The 17,903-nt window shown below is 33.8% G+C and overlaps 1 protein-coding gene across 1 annotated transcript; it reads left to right on the top strand.

Moving 5' to 3' along the window:
* The first annotated feature begins 13,766 nt into the window (after positions 1-13,766).
* On the top strand, positions 13,767-17,777 carry hsbp1b (heat shock factor binding protein 1b). Its single transcript, XM_044123875.1, has 4 exons — positions 13,767-13,963; positions 16,211-16,277; positions 16,370-16,496; positions 17,417-17,777. The coding sequence occupies exons 1-3, from the start codon at positions 13,919-13,921 to the stop codon at positions 16,492-16,494; spliced, it is 237 nt and encodes a 78-aa protein (XP_043979810.1). The 5' UTR covers positions 13,767-13,918; the 3' UTR covers positions 16,495-16,496; positions 17,417-17,777.
* The last annotated feature ends 126 nt before the right edge of the window (positions 17,778-17,903 follow it).

Here is a 17,903-nt window from a genome sequence, read left to right as displayed (position 1 = left end):
TTACATGTTTATTAGAAAGTCATTTAATGGAAAATGGAAAACTGATAAATATTTTGCTGAAGGTGAAAACAACAAAGAAAGTGATGAAACGAAGCCATTAAACAAAAAAACACATTTTTATCTACAGCAGGCATGAAATGTTTTATTAAAGCCGTTTCTATTAAACATTAAAAGTTGACCAATCTTTACTAAATAACCCTGACAGATCAGCTGCAGCGAAGCAGAGCCGTCAGTCACTGACTGCCTGCAGGTTCAGGTATAAAAACAAACTAAAGAACCAACCAGGCTGCAATAAGCAAGAAATAAAATCATATTAGATTAGAACAGGCTCAATAATTTCCATTTGCACGTTTTTTGATTTTTGGACGGTAAAAGTTTTCAGTCTGCTGTTTTGGTCTCAATAAACCGTTTCTTTTCAGAAGCTTCAACATTCATCCTGTTGTTTAGTTTAGTTTTTTATTTTGGATGATTTAAATGTCTCTCAGTTCAGTGTTAAACGTTTATTAGAACGTGTTTCTGCATGACTTCACCACTAAATACTTTAAAATGGTTTTAACGGCGCGTCGCAGAGAGAGCGCCCCCTGTCTGCAGACAGCCTCCATGAACATTTTCAGTCTTTGGAGTTATTCAGCGAAGAATCATAAAAATACCCATAATTCCACAGTGACGGATAAATTCATGTCGCCTGCAGATACAAAAACTAGATAATGGAAGTGGACTAGTTAAAGTAAAACATCAACATTATAAAACGTCATAGTCTTCTGACCAATCACAGCCCGCCTCTCTGGACCGCACAGATTATTGGCTCCGCCCACGGGCGGCGTTCAGTTTTCATTTCTACGGTTTCCACCGCCGTATTAATGCATGTCAAGGAATATTTGCTTTGATCTATTAAAATAAACTTCTAAATCAATCGTATAAATGATTTTATGGATCTCTGAACAGTTTTAGTTTGTGCCGCTGCGTCATTAATGTCCTCCAGTTAGCTCCATCATGTAGACATGTGTTACATAACAGATCAGCTGTAGCTCCTGAAATAACTCATTAAATGCAGAGTTTTGTTGTTGTTCAGACCGAAAGGCCACCAGTCCTCCTGCGCCTTATCAAACAGCCAGCAGGCCAAACACTGACTCATGAAAACAACCTTGCCCATTTGAAAGGTAATTATAAAACTGAACTTTATATTAGAAAAGTGTTTTGCTTCTCTTCTGGGAGTCTGTGTGAACGCAAACGAGTGGAACGATTATCTGAACAAATACTCCCTGTGAGCCGTTGTTTTGCTGCTTCACCTTCCCGGATTCATTTGACTTGCTAATGAAACGTTCAGGAGCTTTAATTAAAAACAGAGCCTTCAGTTCTCTGCTCGGTCTCCGACTCGTCCCTCGCTCTGCTCATCACGTTCCCCAACCGGACCCAAACCCGTCCGGACCGGCAGGTGGAGCGGTCCGATAGAACGGCTGATCTCGATTCTTCCTCTCATTTAAAAGCTTCTCTGACAAAACGTTGGATAATCTCATGAGCTCGTCGTTCTGCTCCTCACACTGCTGCAGCTGAAGAGTTTAAGATCTAACTAAAACTGAGTTTTTCTTTTTCACTTTTTTTAGCTTCAATTCCGATATCTGAGGTTTAGTTTCAGCCGACAGAAAAAAGCACCGAATTGAATTAAAACGTTCATTTAATTAAACATAAACCTGCTGAACTAGAAATTAATTGGATAACGATGCAGCATTACAGCTCACTAATGATACAAAATTTAACTAATGTGGTGTCAATCAGCTCTGCTGCTTTTTGCTGATTGGATAATGTAGGGGAGCTGGTTGACCTATTGACCTTTCATCTTTCATTAATACCTTCAAAGCAAAAGCAGCACCAATGGAGCAGATAAACCAAATCCGTTTGATTTGAAGAAGGTGGAGGTTTTATCTTTAAAATATTAACTGCACAAACAAAAATATTTGCTGACAGCAGTTAGTTAGATTTGAAGAAGGCGGGTTCCCGACTGCACTGGGCTGCACCGAGCCTTTCTACCGCCCCACATCCAGTCCCTACTCCGCTGTGATAAGATAGGACAGCTAATGTGGCCCCCCGGCGGCCCCTGGACCGCAGGCGGCCCCTGGACCGCAGGCGGCCCCTGGACCGCAGGAAGCCTCTGGAAGTCGTAGCAAAGTCGAAACGGTGAGTCGGCTTAGAGAGCCAGAACTCCCCTGGATATGGAGTGACATGAGCTCAAAGTGCGCAGTGTCCAGCTAGCTACCAAAGGACTGTGTTTAAAAATACCAATCTGAGCGGCTAAAGGCCGGGTCACTCAAAGGAAGAGCTGAGCAGCGCCGGGCCCCACGCTGATTAACTGCATCTTAACAACTAAAACTAAATAATTATTCTCATCAGGCTTTCTGTCAAAGCAATTCAAGTAAATTTTTCTTTCATTATGTTTCCAAATTATGAAAAGGCCCAAAATGTTGTTATTGCACAGTGAAGAACTTCTTTGATTTTTATGTTTTCTATCATTGAAAAGCTTAAAATCATTCTCAGAATCTGTAAATAACTCAAAACGGCACCAAGCTGTTGATGGTTTTATTGTGACACACACCGCCGCCCCCCCCCACTGGACGAACATGGAAAACAACAACATGAAGCTAATAGTTTCAGATTGATGGACGGACAGAATGTTGCATCGTTTCTGCTGCTCTTCCATATTTTCTATGATAATTTCTCCACATCCACATGTGGAGAAAAGGACTGACAGAACTTCTTCAGAGATCAGACTCAACTTATTATTCTACTCACCACAAAAAACAAAGAGAAAAATGCATCAGCGTGGGATTTCACATAAATATGCATCAATGCTGAGTAATTTTTTCAGCTCCCCGCAGATGAAGCAAAACTCTCTCAAACCGGATTTAAATATGATCCCAGCTTCCTCCACAGACCAAACGTAAAAACCTAATTTATGTTTTTAATAAAGCCGACCATGTGTTACCAGCTTCCGTCGCTCAGATTACTCCTGTAGGCGACAATCTGATAAAACCTGACATGAATTTCCTGTTTTGTTTCATTAAGTTTCACATCTGTAAAACAAAACAAAGTCTGCTGCAGTAAAACTGAAGCTCTCCTCCTGATTCTTTGATTTTTCCATGATGTCACACAGGAAGCCAGAAAGTTTGATGTGGTGCCTTAAAATATGTCCCCAGGTTTTCCTCCTACAAACCAAAATTATGCAAATGAACCAATCAGGACCCTGCACAAGATGATGATGACATCACCATCTTGTGTCTCTACTCCGTCTTTTCAAACCTCCAGTCGGTTCTGCTAGAGGTTTCTTCCTGCTACAAGAAGGTTTTCCTCTTCACTGTCGCCACATGCATGCTCGGTAGGGGGCTGGAAAGTCAACAACTCAACAAAAGCCATTGTCTGCTGTCGCCCCCTGCTGGTTCAGGAGGAGTGAAAGCTGCAAGTCAACAACTAGAAGCTCTGCTGGGTTTTCTTGGATAAAAACTTTTCAAAATAGTTAAAATAATTGATAACTTGAATTGAAATGTTTTGGGGTTTTTGGCAAACTGCCTCAAAACAACATTTGTTGTGAACTGAAATCAATACAACATAAAACTGATCCCATTTGTTTTGTTCTGCTGTATATTTACTATAAATAAACATTTGTTTTGTTATGTTACAGTTTTACTAATAAAGTTTCACACAATGGATGTTTACAGCAGTGCATTTTATAATCACTATTACAAACATTTGTGTAAAAATAATGAATAAATAAAACGTTCAGCCACATGCTGCCTGTGTAAACTGTGCACATAGCGCCCTCTCCTGGCCAGCTGTAGGACTGCAGCCTTTACTCTGTTAACGTGAACAGAATATTTTAGACTATAATTTGATTTTCCAAACAGAGAAAACATTTGGCCCAGTTCTGAAACACTGTAATCATTCTGTTTACTTAAAGAAGACTTTTGAATTTAACATATTTAATAAATATGTTAAATATGTTAAAGTCTTCCTTCGATTTGAGGTTTCAAAGAATAGATAAATAATAAACTTCAGGATTTCATAAATTGTCTAATACAAAAATTACTAAAATCTCTGGAAATAAATAACAAGAATAATTACTGTATTAGGAAACCAGCTCAGTTTTTAAGTCATACTGGCAAAAATTACACTAAGACTGAAAATTATATTCTGAGAAAAGAAGTATTGTTTTCTTTTCAACGTTGCAAAAAGCAGCAGATTCACAAAGACACTTTAAAAAGATACCAGACAATTTAATGCTTATTGGGACGGAAAAGGACTTTTAGGAGTTGTTTTACTACAACCAATTATTATTTTAGAAATCAAATATTTTTTATGATTTATCAATTATTCAGATAAAAAAAATCACATTTGTTGATTTTTAATTTAACCACTTGCACTGTTTTCAACAATATTAGTAAAGATAATAATTTAAATTGTTTTTTAAATAATAAAATAAACATTTTAAGCTTTCCTGGAGCATATGGTTGATGATTTAGCAAAGATGAATCTGCAGTCAGAAAACGGCCTTTTTAGAGTCTGTAACCTGCAGTAAGTAATTAATTATTAGTTGACGATTACTTCAAAAGTCGATTAAACTGATTAATCGTCATGGTTCTATTTACTACCCTGTACTTTTTACTCTTATCTGAGTCATTTCTGTGACTCAGAAACATGTAGAGTTTGCTGAAGTGAGACCTCTTGTTTCTACACCAGCTTTGTTATCATCTCTTTCTGAAGAGTGTTGCTGCATTTAAGGAGAAATACAGTAAATACCCTATAGTGTCACTGGAAGTCATTTTTACCCTGTTCTAATAATACATACAGTACCGCCTGTGAATGTTGGTATTATATTGAAATAAACTGATTTTCAAAATTGTTCAGAACTTTGAATTTATGTTATTCGATTGTGTAAATATTTTTCATGTTAGTCTTTAAAATACCACAATATACACAGAACACTTTATTATTTATTTGTCTGATGATGTAATTTTAAACATCAAATGAAATCTTACTCAGTATTTGAGTCGCCTTGTCAGTCATTTTCTGAACGGATTCTTTGCTAAATTTGTGCCTATTAGTCCCATGAAAAATGAAAACGCTGATATTTTCACCAGTCAGTGAACGCCCCACGATCTCCCTGGACAGACTGGGAAAAGCAGACTGGGAACACCGTGAAGCAATCTGTAGTTTATAAACGGTCTGTAGTTTATAACTGATCTGTAGTTTATAAATGATCTGTAGTTTATAAACGATCTGTAGTTTATAACTGATCTGTAGTTTATAAATGATCTGTAGTTTATAAACGGTCTGTAGTTTATAAACGATCTGTAGTTTATAAATGGTCTGTAGTTTATAAATGATCTGTAGTTTATAAATGATCTGTAGTTTATAAACGATCTGTAGTTTATAACTGATCTGTAGTTTATAAATGATCTGTAGTTTATAAATGATCTGTAGTTTATAAATGATCTGTAGTTTATAAATGTCTGTAGTTTAAAAACAGTCTGTAGTTTATAACTGATCTGTAGTTTATAAATGGTCTGTAGTTTATAACTGATCTGTAGTTTATAAATGGTCTGTAGTTTATAAATGATCTGTAGTTTATAAATGGTCTGTAGTTTATAAATGATCTGTAGTTTATAAATGGTCTGTAGTTTATAAATGGTCTGTAGTTTATAACTGATCTGTAGTTTATAAATGATCTGTAGTTTATAAATGATCTGTAGTTTAAAAACAGTCTGTAGTTTATAACTGATCTGTAGTTTATAAATGATCTGTAGTTTATAAATGGTCTGTAGTTTATAACTGATCTGTAGTTTATAAATGGTCTGTAGTTTATAACTGATCTGTAGTTTATAAATGATCTGTAGTTTATAAATGGTCTGTAGTTTATAACTGATCTGTAGTTTATAAATGGTCTGTAGTTTATAACTGATCTGTAGTTTATAAATGGTCTGTAGTTTATAAATGATCTGTAGTTTATAAATGGTCTGTAGTTTAAAAACGGTCTGTAGTTTATAAATGATCTGTAGTTTATAAATGGTCTGTAGTTTATAAATGATCTGTAGTTTATAAATGATCTGTAGTTTAAAAACAGTCTGTAGTTTATAAATGATCTGTAGTTTATAAACGGTCTGTAGTTTATAAACGGTCTGTAGTTTAAAAACAGTCTGTAGTTTATAACTGATCTGTAGTTTATAAATGATCTGTAGTTTATAAACGGTCTGTAGTTTATAAACGGTCTGTAGTTTATAAACGATCTGTAGTTTATAAACGGTCTGTAGTTTATAAACGGTCTGTAGTTTATAAACGGTCTGTAGTTTATAAATGGTCTGTAGTTTATAAATGATCTGTAGTTTATAAATGATCTGTAGTTTATAAACGATCTGTAGTTTATAACTGATCTGTAGTTTATAAATGATCTGTAGTTTATAAATGATCTGTAGTTTATAAATGATCTGTAGTTTATAAATGTCTGTAGTTTAAAAACAGTCTGTAGTTTATAACTGATCTGTAGTTTATAAATGGTCTGTAGTTTATAACTGATCTGTAGTTTATAAATGGTCTGTAGTTTATAAATGATCTGTAGTTTATAAATGGTCTGTAGTTTATAAATGATCTGTAGTTTATAAATGGTCTGTAGTTTATAAATGGTCTGTAGTTTATAAATGGTCTGTAGTTTATAAATGATCTGTAGTTTATAAATGATCTGTAGTTTAAAAACAGTCTGTAGTTTATAACTGATCTGTAGTTTATAAATGATCTGTAGTTTATAAATGGTCTGTAGTTTATAACTGATCTGTAGTTTATAAATGGTCTGTAGTTTATAACTGATCTGTAGTTTATAAATGATCTGTAGTTTATAAATGGTCTGTAGTTTATAACTGATCTGTAGTTTATAAATGGTCTGTAGTTTATAACTGATCTGTAGTTTATAAATGGTCTGTAGTTTATAAATGATCTGTAGTTTATAAATGGTCTGTAGTTTAAAAACGGTCTGTAGTTTATAAATGATCTGTAGTTTATAAATGGTCTGTAGTTTATAAATGATCTGTAGTTTATAAATGATCTGTAGTTTAAAAACAGTCTGTAGTTTATAAATGATCTGTAGTTTATAAACGGTCTGTAGTTTATAAACGGTCTGTAGTTTAAAAACAGTCTGTAGTTTATAACTGATCTGTAGTTTATAAATGATCTGTAGTTTATAAACGGTCTGTAGTTTATAAACGGTCTGTAGTTTATAAACGATCTGTAGTTTATAAACGGTCTGTAGTTTATAAACGGTCTGTAGTTTATAAACGGTCTGTAGTTTATAAATGGTCTGTAGTTTATAAACGATCTGTAGTTTATAAATGGTCTGTAGTTTATAAATGGTCTGTAGTTTATAAATGGTCTGTAGTTTATAAACGGTCTGTAGTTTATAAACGATCTGTAGTTTATAAATGGTCTGTAGTTTATAAATGGTCTGTAGTTTATAAATGGTCTGTAGTTTATAACTGGTCTGTAGTTTATAACCGATCTGTAGTTTATAACCGATCTGTAGTTTATAAATGATCTGTAGTTTATAAATGATCTGTAGTTTATAAATGATCTGTAGTTTATAAATGGTCTGTAGTTTATAAATGGTCTGTAGTTTAAAAACAGTCTGTAGTTTATAAATGATCTGTAGTTTATAAATGGTCTGTAGTTTATAAATGATCTGTAGTTTATAAATGATCTGTAGTTTATAAATGGTCTGTAGTTTAAAAACGGTCTGTAGTTTATAACTGATCTGTAGTTTATAAATGATCTGTAGTTTATAAACGGTCTGTAGTTTATAAATGGTCTGTAGTTTATAACTGATCTGTAGTTTATAAACGGTCTGTAGTTTATAAATGGTCTGTAGTTTAAAAACGGTCTGTAGTTTATAAATGGTCTGTAGTTTAAAAACGGTCTGTAGTTTATAAATGGTCTGTAGTTTATAAATGATCTGTAGTTTATAAACGGTCTGTAGTTTATAAATGATCTGTAGTTTATAAATGATCTGTAGTTTATAACTGATCTGTAGTTTATAAATGATCTGTAGTTTATAAATGTCTGTAGTTTAAAAACAGTCTGTAGTTTATAACTGATCTGTAGTTTATAAATGGTCTGTAGTTTATAACTGATCTGTAGTTTATAAATGGTCTGTAGTTTATAAATGATCTGTAGTTTATAAATGGTCTGTAGTTTATAAATGATCTGTAGTTTATAAATGGTCTGTAGTTTATAAATGGTCTGTAGTTTATAACTGATCTGTAGTTTATAAATGATCTGTAGTTTATAAATGATCTGTAGTTTAAAAACAGTCTGTAGTTTATAACTGATCTGTAGTTTATAAATGATCTGTAGTTTATAAATGGTCTGTAGTTTATAACTGATCTGTAGTTTATAAATGGTCTGTAGTTTATAACTGATCTGTAGTTTATAAATGATCTGTAGTTTATAAATGATCTGTAGTTTAAAAACAGTCTGTAGTTTATAACTGATCTGTAGTTTATAAATGATCTGTAGTTTATAAATGGTCTGTAGTTTATAACTGATCTGTAGTTTATAAATGGTCTGTAGTTTATAACTGATCTGTAGTTTATAAATGGTCTGTAGTTTATAAATGATCTGTAGTTTATAAATGGTCTGTAGTTTAAAAACGGTCTGTAGTTTATAAATGATCTGTAGTTTATAAATGGTCTGTAGTTTATAAATGATCTGTAGTTTATAAATGATCTGTAGTTTATAAATGGTCTGTAGTTTATAAATGTTCTGTAGTTTATAAAGGGTCTGTAGTTTTTAAATGGTCTGTAGTTTAAAAACTGTCTGTAGTTTATAACTGATCTGTAGTTTATAAATGATCTGTAGTTTATAAACGGTCTGTAGTTTATAAACGGTCTGTAGTTTATAAACGATCTGTAGTTTATAAACGGTCTGTAGTTTATAAACGGTCTGTAGTTTATAAACGGTCTGTAGTTTATAAATGGTCTGTAGTTTATAAACGATCTGTAGTTTATAAATGGTCTGTAGTTTATAAATGGTCTGTAGTTTATAAATGGTCTGTAGTTTATAAACGGTCTGTAGTTTATAAACGATCTGTAGTTTATAAATGGTCTGTAGTTTATAAATGGTCTGTAGTTTATAAATGGTCTGTAGTTTATAACTGGTCTGTAGTTTATAACCGATCTGTAGTTTATAACCGATCTGTAGTTTATAAATGATCTGTAGTTTATAAATGATCTGTAGTTTATAAATGATCTGTAGTTTATAAATGGTCTGTAGTTTATAAATGGTCTGTAGTTTAAAAACAGTCTGTAGTTTATAAATGATCTGTAGTTTATAAATGGTCTGTAGTTTATAAATGATCTGTAGTTTATAAATGATCTGTAGTTTATAAATGATCTGTAGTTTAAAAACAGTCTGTAGTTTATAACTGATCTGTAGTTTATAAATGATCTGTAGTTTATAAATGGTCTGTAGTTTATAACTGATCTGTAGTTTATAAATGGTCTGTAGTTTATAACTGATCTGTAGTTTATAAATGGTCTGTAGTTTATAACTGATCTGTAGTTTATAAATGGTCTGTAGTTTATAAATGATCTGTAGTTTATAAATGGTCTGTAGTTTAAAAACGGTCTGTAGTTTATAAATGATCTGTAGTTTATAAATGGTCTGTAGTTTATAAATGATCTGTAGTTTATAAATGATCTGTAGTTTAAAAACAGTCTGTAGTTTATAAATGATCTGTAGTTTATAAACGGTCTGTAGTTTATAAACGGTCTGTAGTTTAAAAACAGTCTGTAGTTTATAACTGATCTGTAGTTTATAAATGATCTGTAGTTTATAAACGGTCTGTAGTTTATAAACGGTCTGTAGTTTATAAACGATCTGTAGTTTATAAACGGTCTGTAGTTTATAAACGGTCTGTAGTTTATAAATGGTCTGTAGTTTATAAACGATCTGTAGTTTATAAACGGTCTGTAGTTTATAAATGGTCTGTAGTTTATAAATGGTCTGTAGTTTATAAACGGTCTGTAGTTTATAAACGATCTGTAGTTTATAAACGGTCTGTAGTTTATAAATGGTCTGTAGTTTATAAATGGTCTGTAGTTTATAACTGGTCTGTAGTTTATAACCGATCTGTAGTTTATAACCGATCTGTAGTTTATAACCGATCTGTAGTTTATAAATGATCTGTAGTTTATAAATGATCTGTAGTTTATAAATGATCTGTAGTTTATAAATGGTCTGTAGTTTATAAATGGTCTGTAGTTTAAAAACGGTCTGTAGTTTATAAATGATCTGTAGTTTATAAATGGTCTGTAGTTTATAAATGATCTGTAGTTTATAAATGATCTGTAGTTTATAAATGGTCTGTAGTTTATAAACGGTCTGTAGTTTAAAAACGGTCTGTAGTTTATAACTGATCTGTAGTTTATAAATGATCTGTAGTTTATAAACGGTCTGTAGTTTATAAATGGTCTGTAGTTTATAACTGATCTGTAGTTTATAAACGGTCTGTAGTTTATAAATGGTCTGTAGTTTAAAAACGGTCTGTAGTTTATAAATGGTCTGTAGTTTAAAAACGGTCTGTAGTTTATAAATGGTCTGTAGTTTATAAATGATCTGTAGTTTATAAACGGTCTGTAGTTTATAAATGATCTGTAGTTTATAAATGATCTGTAGTTTATAACTGATCTGTAGTTTATAAATGATCTGTAGTTTATAAATGTCTGTAGTTTAAAAACAGTCTGTAGTTTATAACTGATCTGTAGTTTATAAATGGTCTGTAGTTTATAACTGATCTGTAGTTTATAAATGGTCTGTAGTTTATAAATGATCTGTAGTTTATAAATGGTCTGTAGTTTATAAATGATCTGTAGTTTATAAATGGTCTGTAGTTTATAAATGGTCTGTAGTTTATAACTGATCTGTAGTTTATAAATGATCTGTAGTTTATAAATGGTCTGTAGTTTATAACAGTCTGTGTAGTTTATAAACGGTCTGTAGTTTATAAATGGTCTGTAGTTTATAACTGATCTGTAGTTTATAAATGGTCTGTAGTTTATAACTGATCTGTAGTTTATAAATGATCTGTAGTTTATAAATGATCTGTAGTTTAAAAACAGTCTGTAGTTTATAACTGATCTGTAGTTTATAAATGATCTGTAGTTTATAAATGGTCTGTAGTTTATAACTGATCTGTAGTTTATAAATGGTCTGTAGTTTATAACTGATCTGTAGTTTATAAATGGTCTGTAGTTTATAAATGATCTGTAGTTTATAAATGGTCTGTAGTTTAAAAACGGTCTGTAGTTTATAAATGATCTGTAGTTTATAAATGGTCTGTAGTTTATAAATGATCTGTAGTTTATAAATGATCTGTAGTTTAAAAACAGTCTGTAGTTTATAAATGATCTGTAGTTTATAAACGGTCTGTAGTTTATAAACGGTCTGTAGTTTAAAAACAGTCTGTAGTTTATAACTGATCTGTAGTTTATAAATGGTCTGTAGTTTATAAACGGTCTGTAGTTTATAAACGATCTGTAGTTTATAAACGGTCTGTAGTTTATAAACGGTCTGTAGTTTATAAACGGTCTGTAGTTTATAAATGGTCTGTAGTTTATAAACGATCTGTAGTTTATAAATGGTCTGTAGTTTATAAATGGTCTGTAGTTTATAAATGGTCTGTAGTTTATAAATGGTCTGTAGTTTATAAACGGTCTGTAGTTTATAAACGATCTGTAGTTTATAAATGATCTGTAGTTTATAAATGGTCTGTAGTTTATAAACGGTCTGTAGTTTATAACTGGTCTGTAGTTTATAACCGATCTGTAGTTTATAACCGATCTGTAGTTTATAAATGATCTGTAGTTTATAAATGATCTGTAGTTTATAAATGGTCTGTAGTTTATAAATGGTCTGTAGTTTATAAATGGTCTGTAGTTTAAAAACAGTCTGTAGTTTATAAATGATCTGTAGTTTATAAATGGTCTGTAGTTTATAAATGATCTGTAGTTTATAAATGATCTGTAGTTTATAAATGGTCTGTAGTTTAAAAACGGTCTGTAGTTTATAACTGATCTGTAGTTTATAAATGATCTGTAGTTTATAAATGATCTGTAGTTTATAAACGGTCTGTAGTTTATAAATGGTCTGTAGTTTATAACTGATCTGTAGTTTATAAACGGTCTGTAGTTTATAAATGGTCTGTAGTTTAAAAACGGTCTGTAGTTTATAAATGGTCTGTAGTTTAAAAACGGTCTGTAGTTTATAAATGGTCTGTAGTTTATAAATGATCTGTAGTTTATAAACGGTCTGTAGTTTATAAATGATCTGTAGTTTATAAATGATCTGTAGTTTATAACTGATCTGTAGTTTATAAACGGTCTGTAGTTTATAAATGGTCTGTAGTTTAAAAACGGTCTGTAGTTTATAAATGATCTGTAGTTTATAAATGATCTGTAGTTTATAACTGATCTGTAGATTATAAACGATCTGTAGATTATAAACGATCTGTAGTTTATAAACGGTCTGTAGTTTATAACTGATCTGTAGTTTATAAATGGTCTGTAGTTTATAACTGATCTGTAGTTTATAAACGGTCTGTAGTTTATAAACGGTCTGTAGTTTATAACCGATCTGTAGTTTATAACCGATCTGTAGTTTATAACTGATCTGTAGTTTATAACTGATCTGTAGTTTATAAATGATCTGTAGTTTATAAATGGTCTGTAGTTTAAAAACAGTCTGTAGTTTATAAATGATCTGTAGTTTATAAATGGTCTGTAGTTTATAAATGATCTGTAGTTTATAAATGGTCTGTAGTTTATAAATGGTCTGTAGTTTATAAATGATCTGTAGTTTATAAATGGTCTGTAGTTTAAAAACGGTCTGTAGTTTATAAATGATCTGTAGTTTATAAATGATCTGTAGTTTATAAATGATCTGTAGTTTAAAAACAGTCTGTAGTTTATAACTGATCTGTAGTTTATAAATGATCTGTAGTTTATAAACGGTCTGTAGTTTATAAACGGTCTGTATTTTAAAAACGGTCTGTAGTTTATAACTGATCTGTAGTTTATAAACGATCTGTAGTTTATAAACGGTCTGTAGTTTATAAACGGTCTGTAGTTTATAAACGATCTGTAGTTTATAAACGGTCTGTAGTTTATAAATGGTCTGTAGTTTATAAATGGTCTGTAGTTTATAAATGGTCTGTAGTTTATAAACGATCTGTAGTTTATAAATGGTCTGTAGTTTATAAATGGTCTGTAGTTTATAAATGATCTGTAGTTTATAAACGGTCTGTAGTTTATATTCCAGAAAAAAACCTAGGAAATTTTCTGTTATCAAAAGGTTTATGCAGGTCTCGCAAATTAACCACTTAAATCTTGGAGGACTTCTGGTCTTTTTGTCAGAAATATCTGACTTGAAATATCAGCAAACTTCATTTCTTTCTTGAAAAGTTTATGTCAGAAAAGTATATCTCTAGCCATTGATTTTTTATGGCAAATATGTGTAATTAAACCAAAAATTTGAAGGTTTTGGTGGAAATTTACTCTAACTACACAGAAATACCGTGTAATTCACATTTGTGTTCCCAACTGAACTTACTTTGATTTTACAGAAAAACTTGCCACGCATAACATGTCGGACGCGCTGATGTACCATTTGTGTGAAGCAATGCAGCGGATGAAGCATCTACTGTAACATTTCTATACTGATTTATATCAGCGTCGAGCGCCAGCTCTTCTCGCGAGTCTTCGTTTGTTGTGGAACAGCTGAGTGGGTGGCTGGAGGTACTTGCGACCAGATACCGATTCAACAGCAGACCTGCGACCTCATAGCTGAGCTTCAGCCCCGTGAAGACTTTGTTTCCAGCTCATTGGACGCCATGGCTGAGACGGACCCGAAGTCGGTGCAGGACCTCACCAACGTGGTGAGTCGTGACGCGAGGCTAGCTAACGATGCTAACAGGAATGCTAACGGAGCTAGGCTAGTTCCCAGAGTTTAACCCGAAAGTGACTGAAATGATCAGCTTTTAAATGTTCACATGCTAATATATCTGTTAAATCTGTGTTTATAATATCCATCAAATGTATTAAATTCTGTTCAAATTAACCGCTGCATGACATTTATTGGATCCAAACAGCGGAGCTTTTTATTCTGTGATTTAACACATTAGTGTTAAACTCTGAGCTGATGTCCATTTTAATTAGTAAATGCAATCTGTAACAGTTATTCTACAGTCTGCAGAGCTCTATGGTCAGGTGTCTGCTGTTTCCATGGAGATGGAGTTGATTCAGGCGTCAGGTGTAGGCCTAAAGTTAAGCATGTTGACCAGCAGAGATTAAATGAAACATGTCAGTCTACTGTCAACACGGCATCACATGGCAACCACGTGTTGTTTGTAGAACTGGGAGCATCTCTAAACCTCAAATACCTGACCTTTGACCTCAAATCCCAGAGGAGTTACACGGAGGTTTCATGGATGCAGACAGAGGAGGGAGTTCAAACCATCTGTTCCCCGACTCCAACATTATGGCCTGAGGGCGATCTAAAGAGGAGTGGCAAAAGCAAAGGAGGTGGATCAGCAGTGGCCGTCTTCCAGCATCAGCATCCACATTTAATCCCTTTGGGATAAATGAATCACATTTGAATTGAGTTTTGATTTCCCATTCCTTTGCTGTGGTGACTTGATACACACTGAAGCTGCACTGCATGTTGTGCAGCTGTGACACTGACCAGTGCAGATGAAGACGCCCCACTGAGCTGCAGGTCGGAGTTGCTCCCACCCAGTCATCATCAGTTTGACCCTTTGGGTCCCGTCACCATGACAATTTTACCAAACCTGCCAATCGAATCAATTTGCTGCCATTTTTAAAATACTAAACCACAAGAAAACGAGACAGCAACGTGTTGCTGTGGAAACTCAGTGGCTGGATGTAGTCAGGAACACGACTCTGACCCTCCTCTTCCTCAGTTCATGAAGCTTCAGCTCTTCATCAGATCTGAGCATAAAGGACAGGAAAAGGTTTTATTTTGAGTTGATTAAATATTACTTTCACTTTCAACATTACACCGTTCTGATGTCTCCTGCAGTGCTTGTCATTATGTAAGGTTTGAAATCAGATTTTTTTTTCTGCATTTATCAATTCTATTAGTTTTTGTATTCTTTAAGTTTAAACTAGTAGAAACTATTTTTGTATTTAGCAACAGAGTACGATTAGAGAGATTAGTAACCGACAGAATGGGCTTTCATGTAACCCTGCAGAGGTGAATTAAAGAGGCATTTCCATGGTTACCCATCTTTTCCATTGTCGGCATGGAAACAAGCTGATGACCATTTTTTTGTCCTTTTATGAAAAAAAAGTGACCGAGGTTTTGGTTCTGTGGAGTGGGAGAAGAATCCGATTTATTCTCCAACGTTGAGCAAATAAACGAGGAATTTTACAGTTTTCTCCTGAAGACATTTTAAATCTAAAAACACAAGGAGGTTTTCTTGTAAACATGCAGTTCTTTTGTGAAGGGGAAGGAAACAGTGAATTAGTGTAAATATTGGAATATCTGGTCGCTGTTTAGTGCATCTATAGCGCCGCCCTGCAGGTGATTGTCTAAACATGATGTGAGTGAAATGATTAATTGTCAACCAATCAAAAAAGGCAGTTTGTTGAAAACAGCAGTCATCAGTAATGAAGCCAAAACTGTACAAAAAAAAATCAACATTTTGTACCTTTTTCACCTGGACAGGTCGCCAGGGCAACACAGACACACACAACCATTCACACACACACTCACACCTAGGGAGAATTTAGAGAAACCAATTAACCTGACAGTCATGTTTTTGGACTGTGGGAGGAAGCCGGAGAACCCAGAGAGAACCCACCATGCACAGGGAGAACATGCAAACTCCATGCAGAAAGACCCCGGGCCGGGAATCGAACCCAGGACCTTCTTGCTGCAAGGCAACAGCTCTACCAACTGTGCCACTGTGCAGCTCAATGTACTTCTAATATTGTTTTAAATAAGCTTAAGTGATTAAATGAAAAAAATATTTGTCAGAATAATTGACAACCGTAATAATATTTAGCTGACCTTTGACCTGTCCTCTGGTCGGTCCTGATGATTCTCCCTGCAGAACAGAAATCAAACGTAGCTTTAATTCCAGCGGGTTTTGTCTCTGCAGGTCCAGACTTTGCTGCAGCAGATGCAGGATAAGTTCCAGACGATGTCGGACCAGATCATCGGCAGGAATATCCTAAACATTTGCTGCCACGGCAGATTGGCATAGAAAAATAATCTAGATTTATCCGAAGCTCCAAATGAACCTTAACTTGCTGCTCACTCGACGAGATGAGCACACGCATCGACGACCTGGAGAAGAACATCGCCGACCTGATGACCCAGGCCGGGGTGGAGGAGATCGAGGCGGCGCCGGAGAAGCCCAAAGAGAGCCAAGGGTCGTCATGAAGGTGAGAGAGAGCGGCGCCCCCTGCAGGCTCCCGCTGGGACTTCACGTTCCTCCCCGGCTGGCTCAAGGTTCTCATAGTTAACCGAAACTGAAATAAAAACTAATCAATGGGGGAAAACTGTAGCTAACTAGAACTATATTGTGCTTTTATAAAACTAAAACATATAGAGGTTATAGATATGTCCTTCACTTTTGTGCTTATGAATCTATTCAAACTGATAAAAGATTTTTTGTCAGCTGTCCATGTTTCTCCTGGCGGCTGCGCTACGTTAGCCCCCACAGCAGGAGTTTGGGCTAACGATGTAAAAAAACAAGTTCATTCAGGCTTTGTGTCCAGTTATGAAAAGAACATTATTTTAATATCTATGTTGGATCTTTCTTCATTGCATCTCTGAACCGTTTATTCAACAATAATTGGACTGAGATTTTGTTTGCATAAATTAATAAATTCTAGAACATTTTTAAAAATGGATACTTTGACCTTTTTGATACTTTAACCAAAGTAACAAAAACTGCTTTAATGAAAACTAGTAAACCCACTAAATTAACTAAAGCTAACTGAAGACAAAAAGTCACAAAGAAATAAAACAAAGTCTGACACAGTAACAAACTTTGTTCTTAAATTAAATTGTCCCAGAAATTATCATGATAAATGATAATATTTTTTAAGACCATTTAAGTAATATAATGGTAATGGCATAATAATGCAAAAACACATTTTCAAAGATCAAATGACTTTAAAGAAATGTAAAGTTTTAGACTCCACTGGAACTGGAAGGCATTTTAAATCAAACTAATTTACCTGTGAAGTCTTCAGAAAAAGGTTCAGTGGAGACTGAAGACTAATCCAGTTTCTGGTAGGAGGAGAAATTGTAACTCATGGAAATGAAATGTTTAAATGTTTTTCTCTTCTGCCCTCAGGCTCCTGGCGGCCCGGCGTTGGTCCTGGACCCGGGAGCAGCAGAACTTTTCCACTGAAATTGACTTGTTGGTGTCATGTTGTGTGAAATGCTTTTTTTATATATTGAGTTTTGTGAAACGGTTCCAGTGAATGACTTGAAGAACTGAACATTGTAAGCTAGACTAGTTAAATGTGTCCTGAACCTTTTAAAGCAGAGTATTGATCAACCCTGGAGGTGGACGCTACTGGGTCAGAACCAGTCAGCCCAGTAACCCAACGGATGCATTCCAGTCCTAATGTTCTTCTATTAACACTGAAGTTTGTAATCTGTGCTTAATATTTAACTATTTGCTTAGTAATGAAGAAACTCAACAACTCTAAGGTGCTTTGTGTTTTTCTAATGTTTCCACCAGCAGAGTCGCTCCTCATTTATTCTATTTTTATTCACTTTAAATGTTTAAACTAAAGCCAATAAACTCCTGCATGAATTGTTCACAACTAAAGAAA

The sequence above is a fragment of the Gambusia affinis genome, linkage group LG08 (assembly GCF_019740435.1).
Source record: "Gambusia affinis linkage group LG08, SWU_Gaff_1.0, whole genome shotgun sequence".
NCBI lineage: Eukaryota > Metazoa > Chordata > Actinopteri > Cyprinodontiformes > Poeciliidae > Gambusia > Gambusia affinis.
This window is presented reverse-complemented; position numbering and strand designations above follow the sequence as displayed.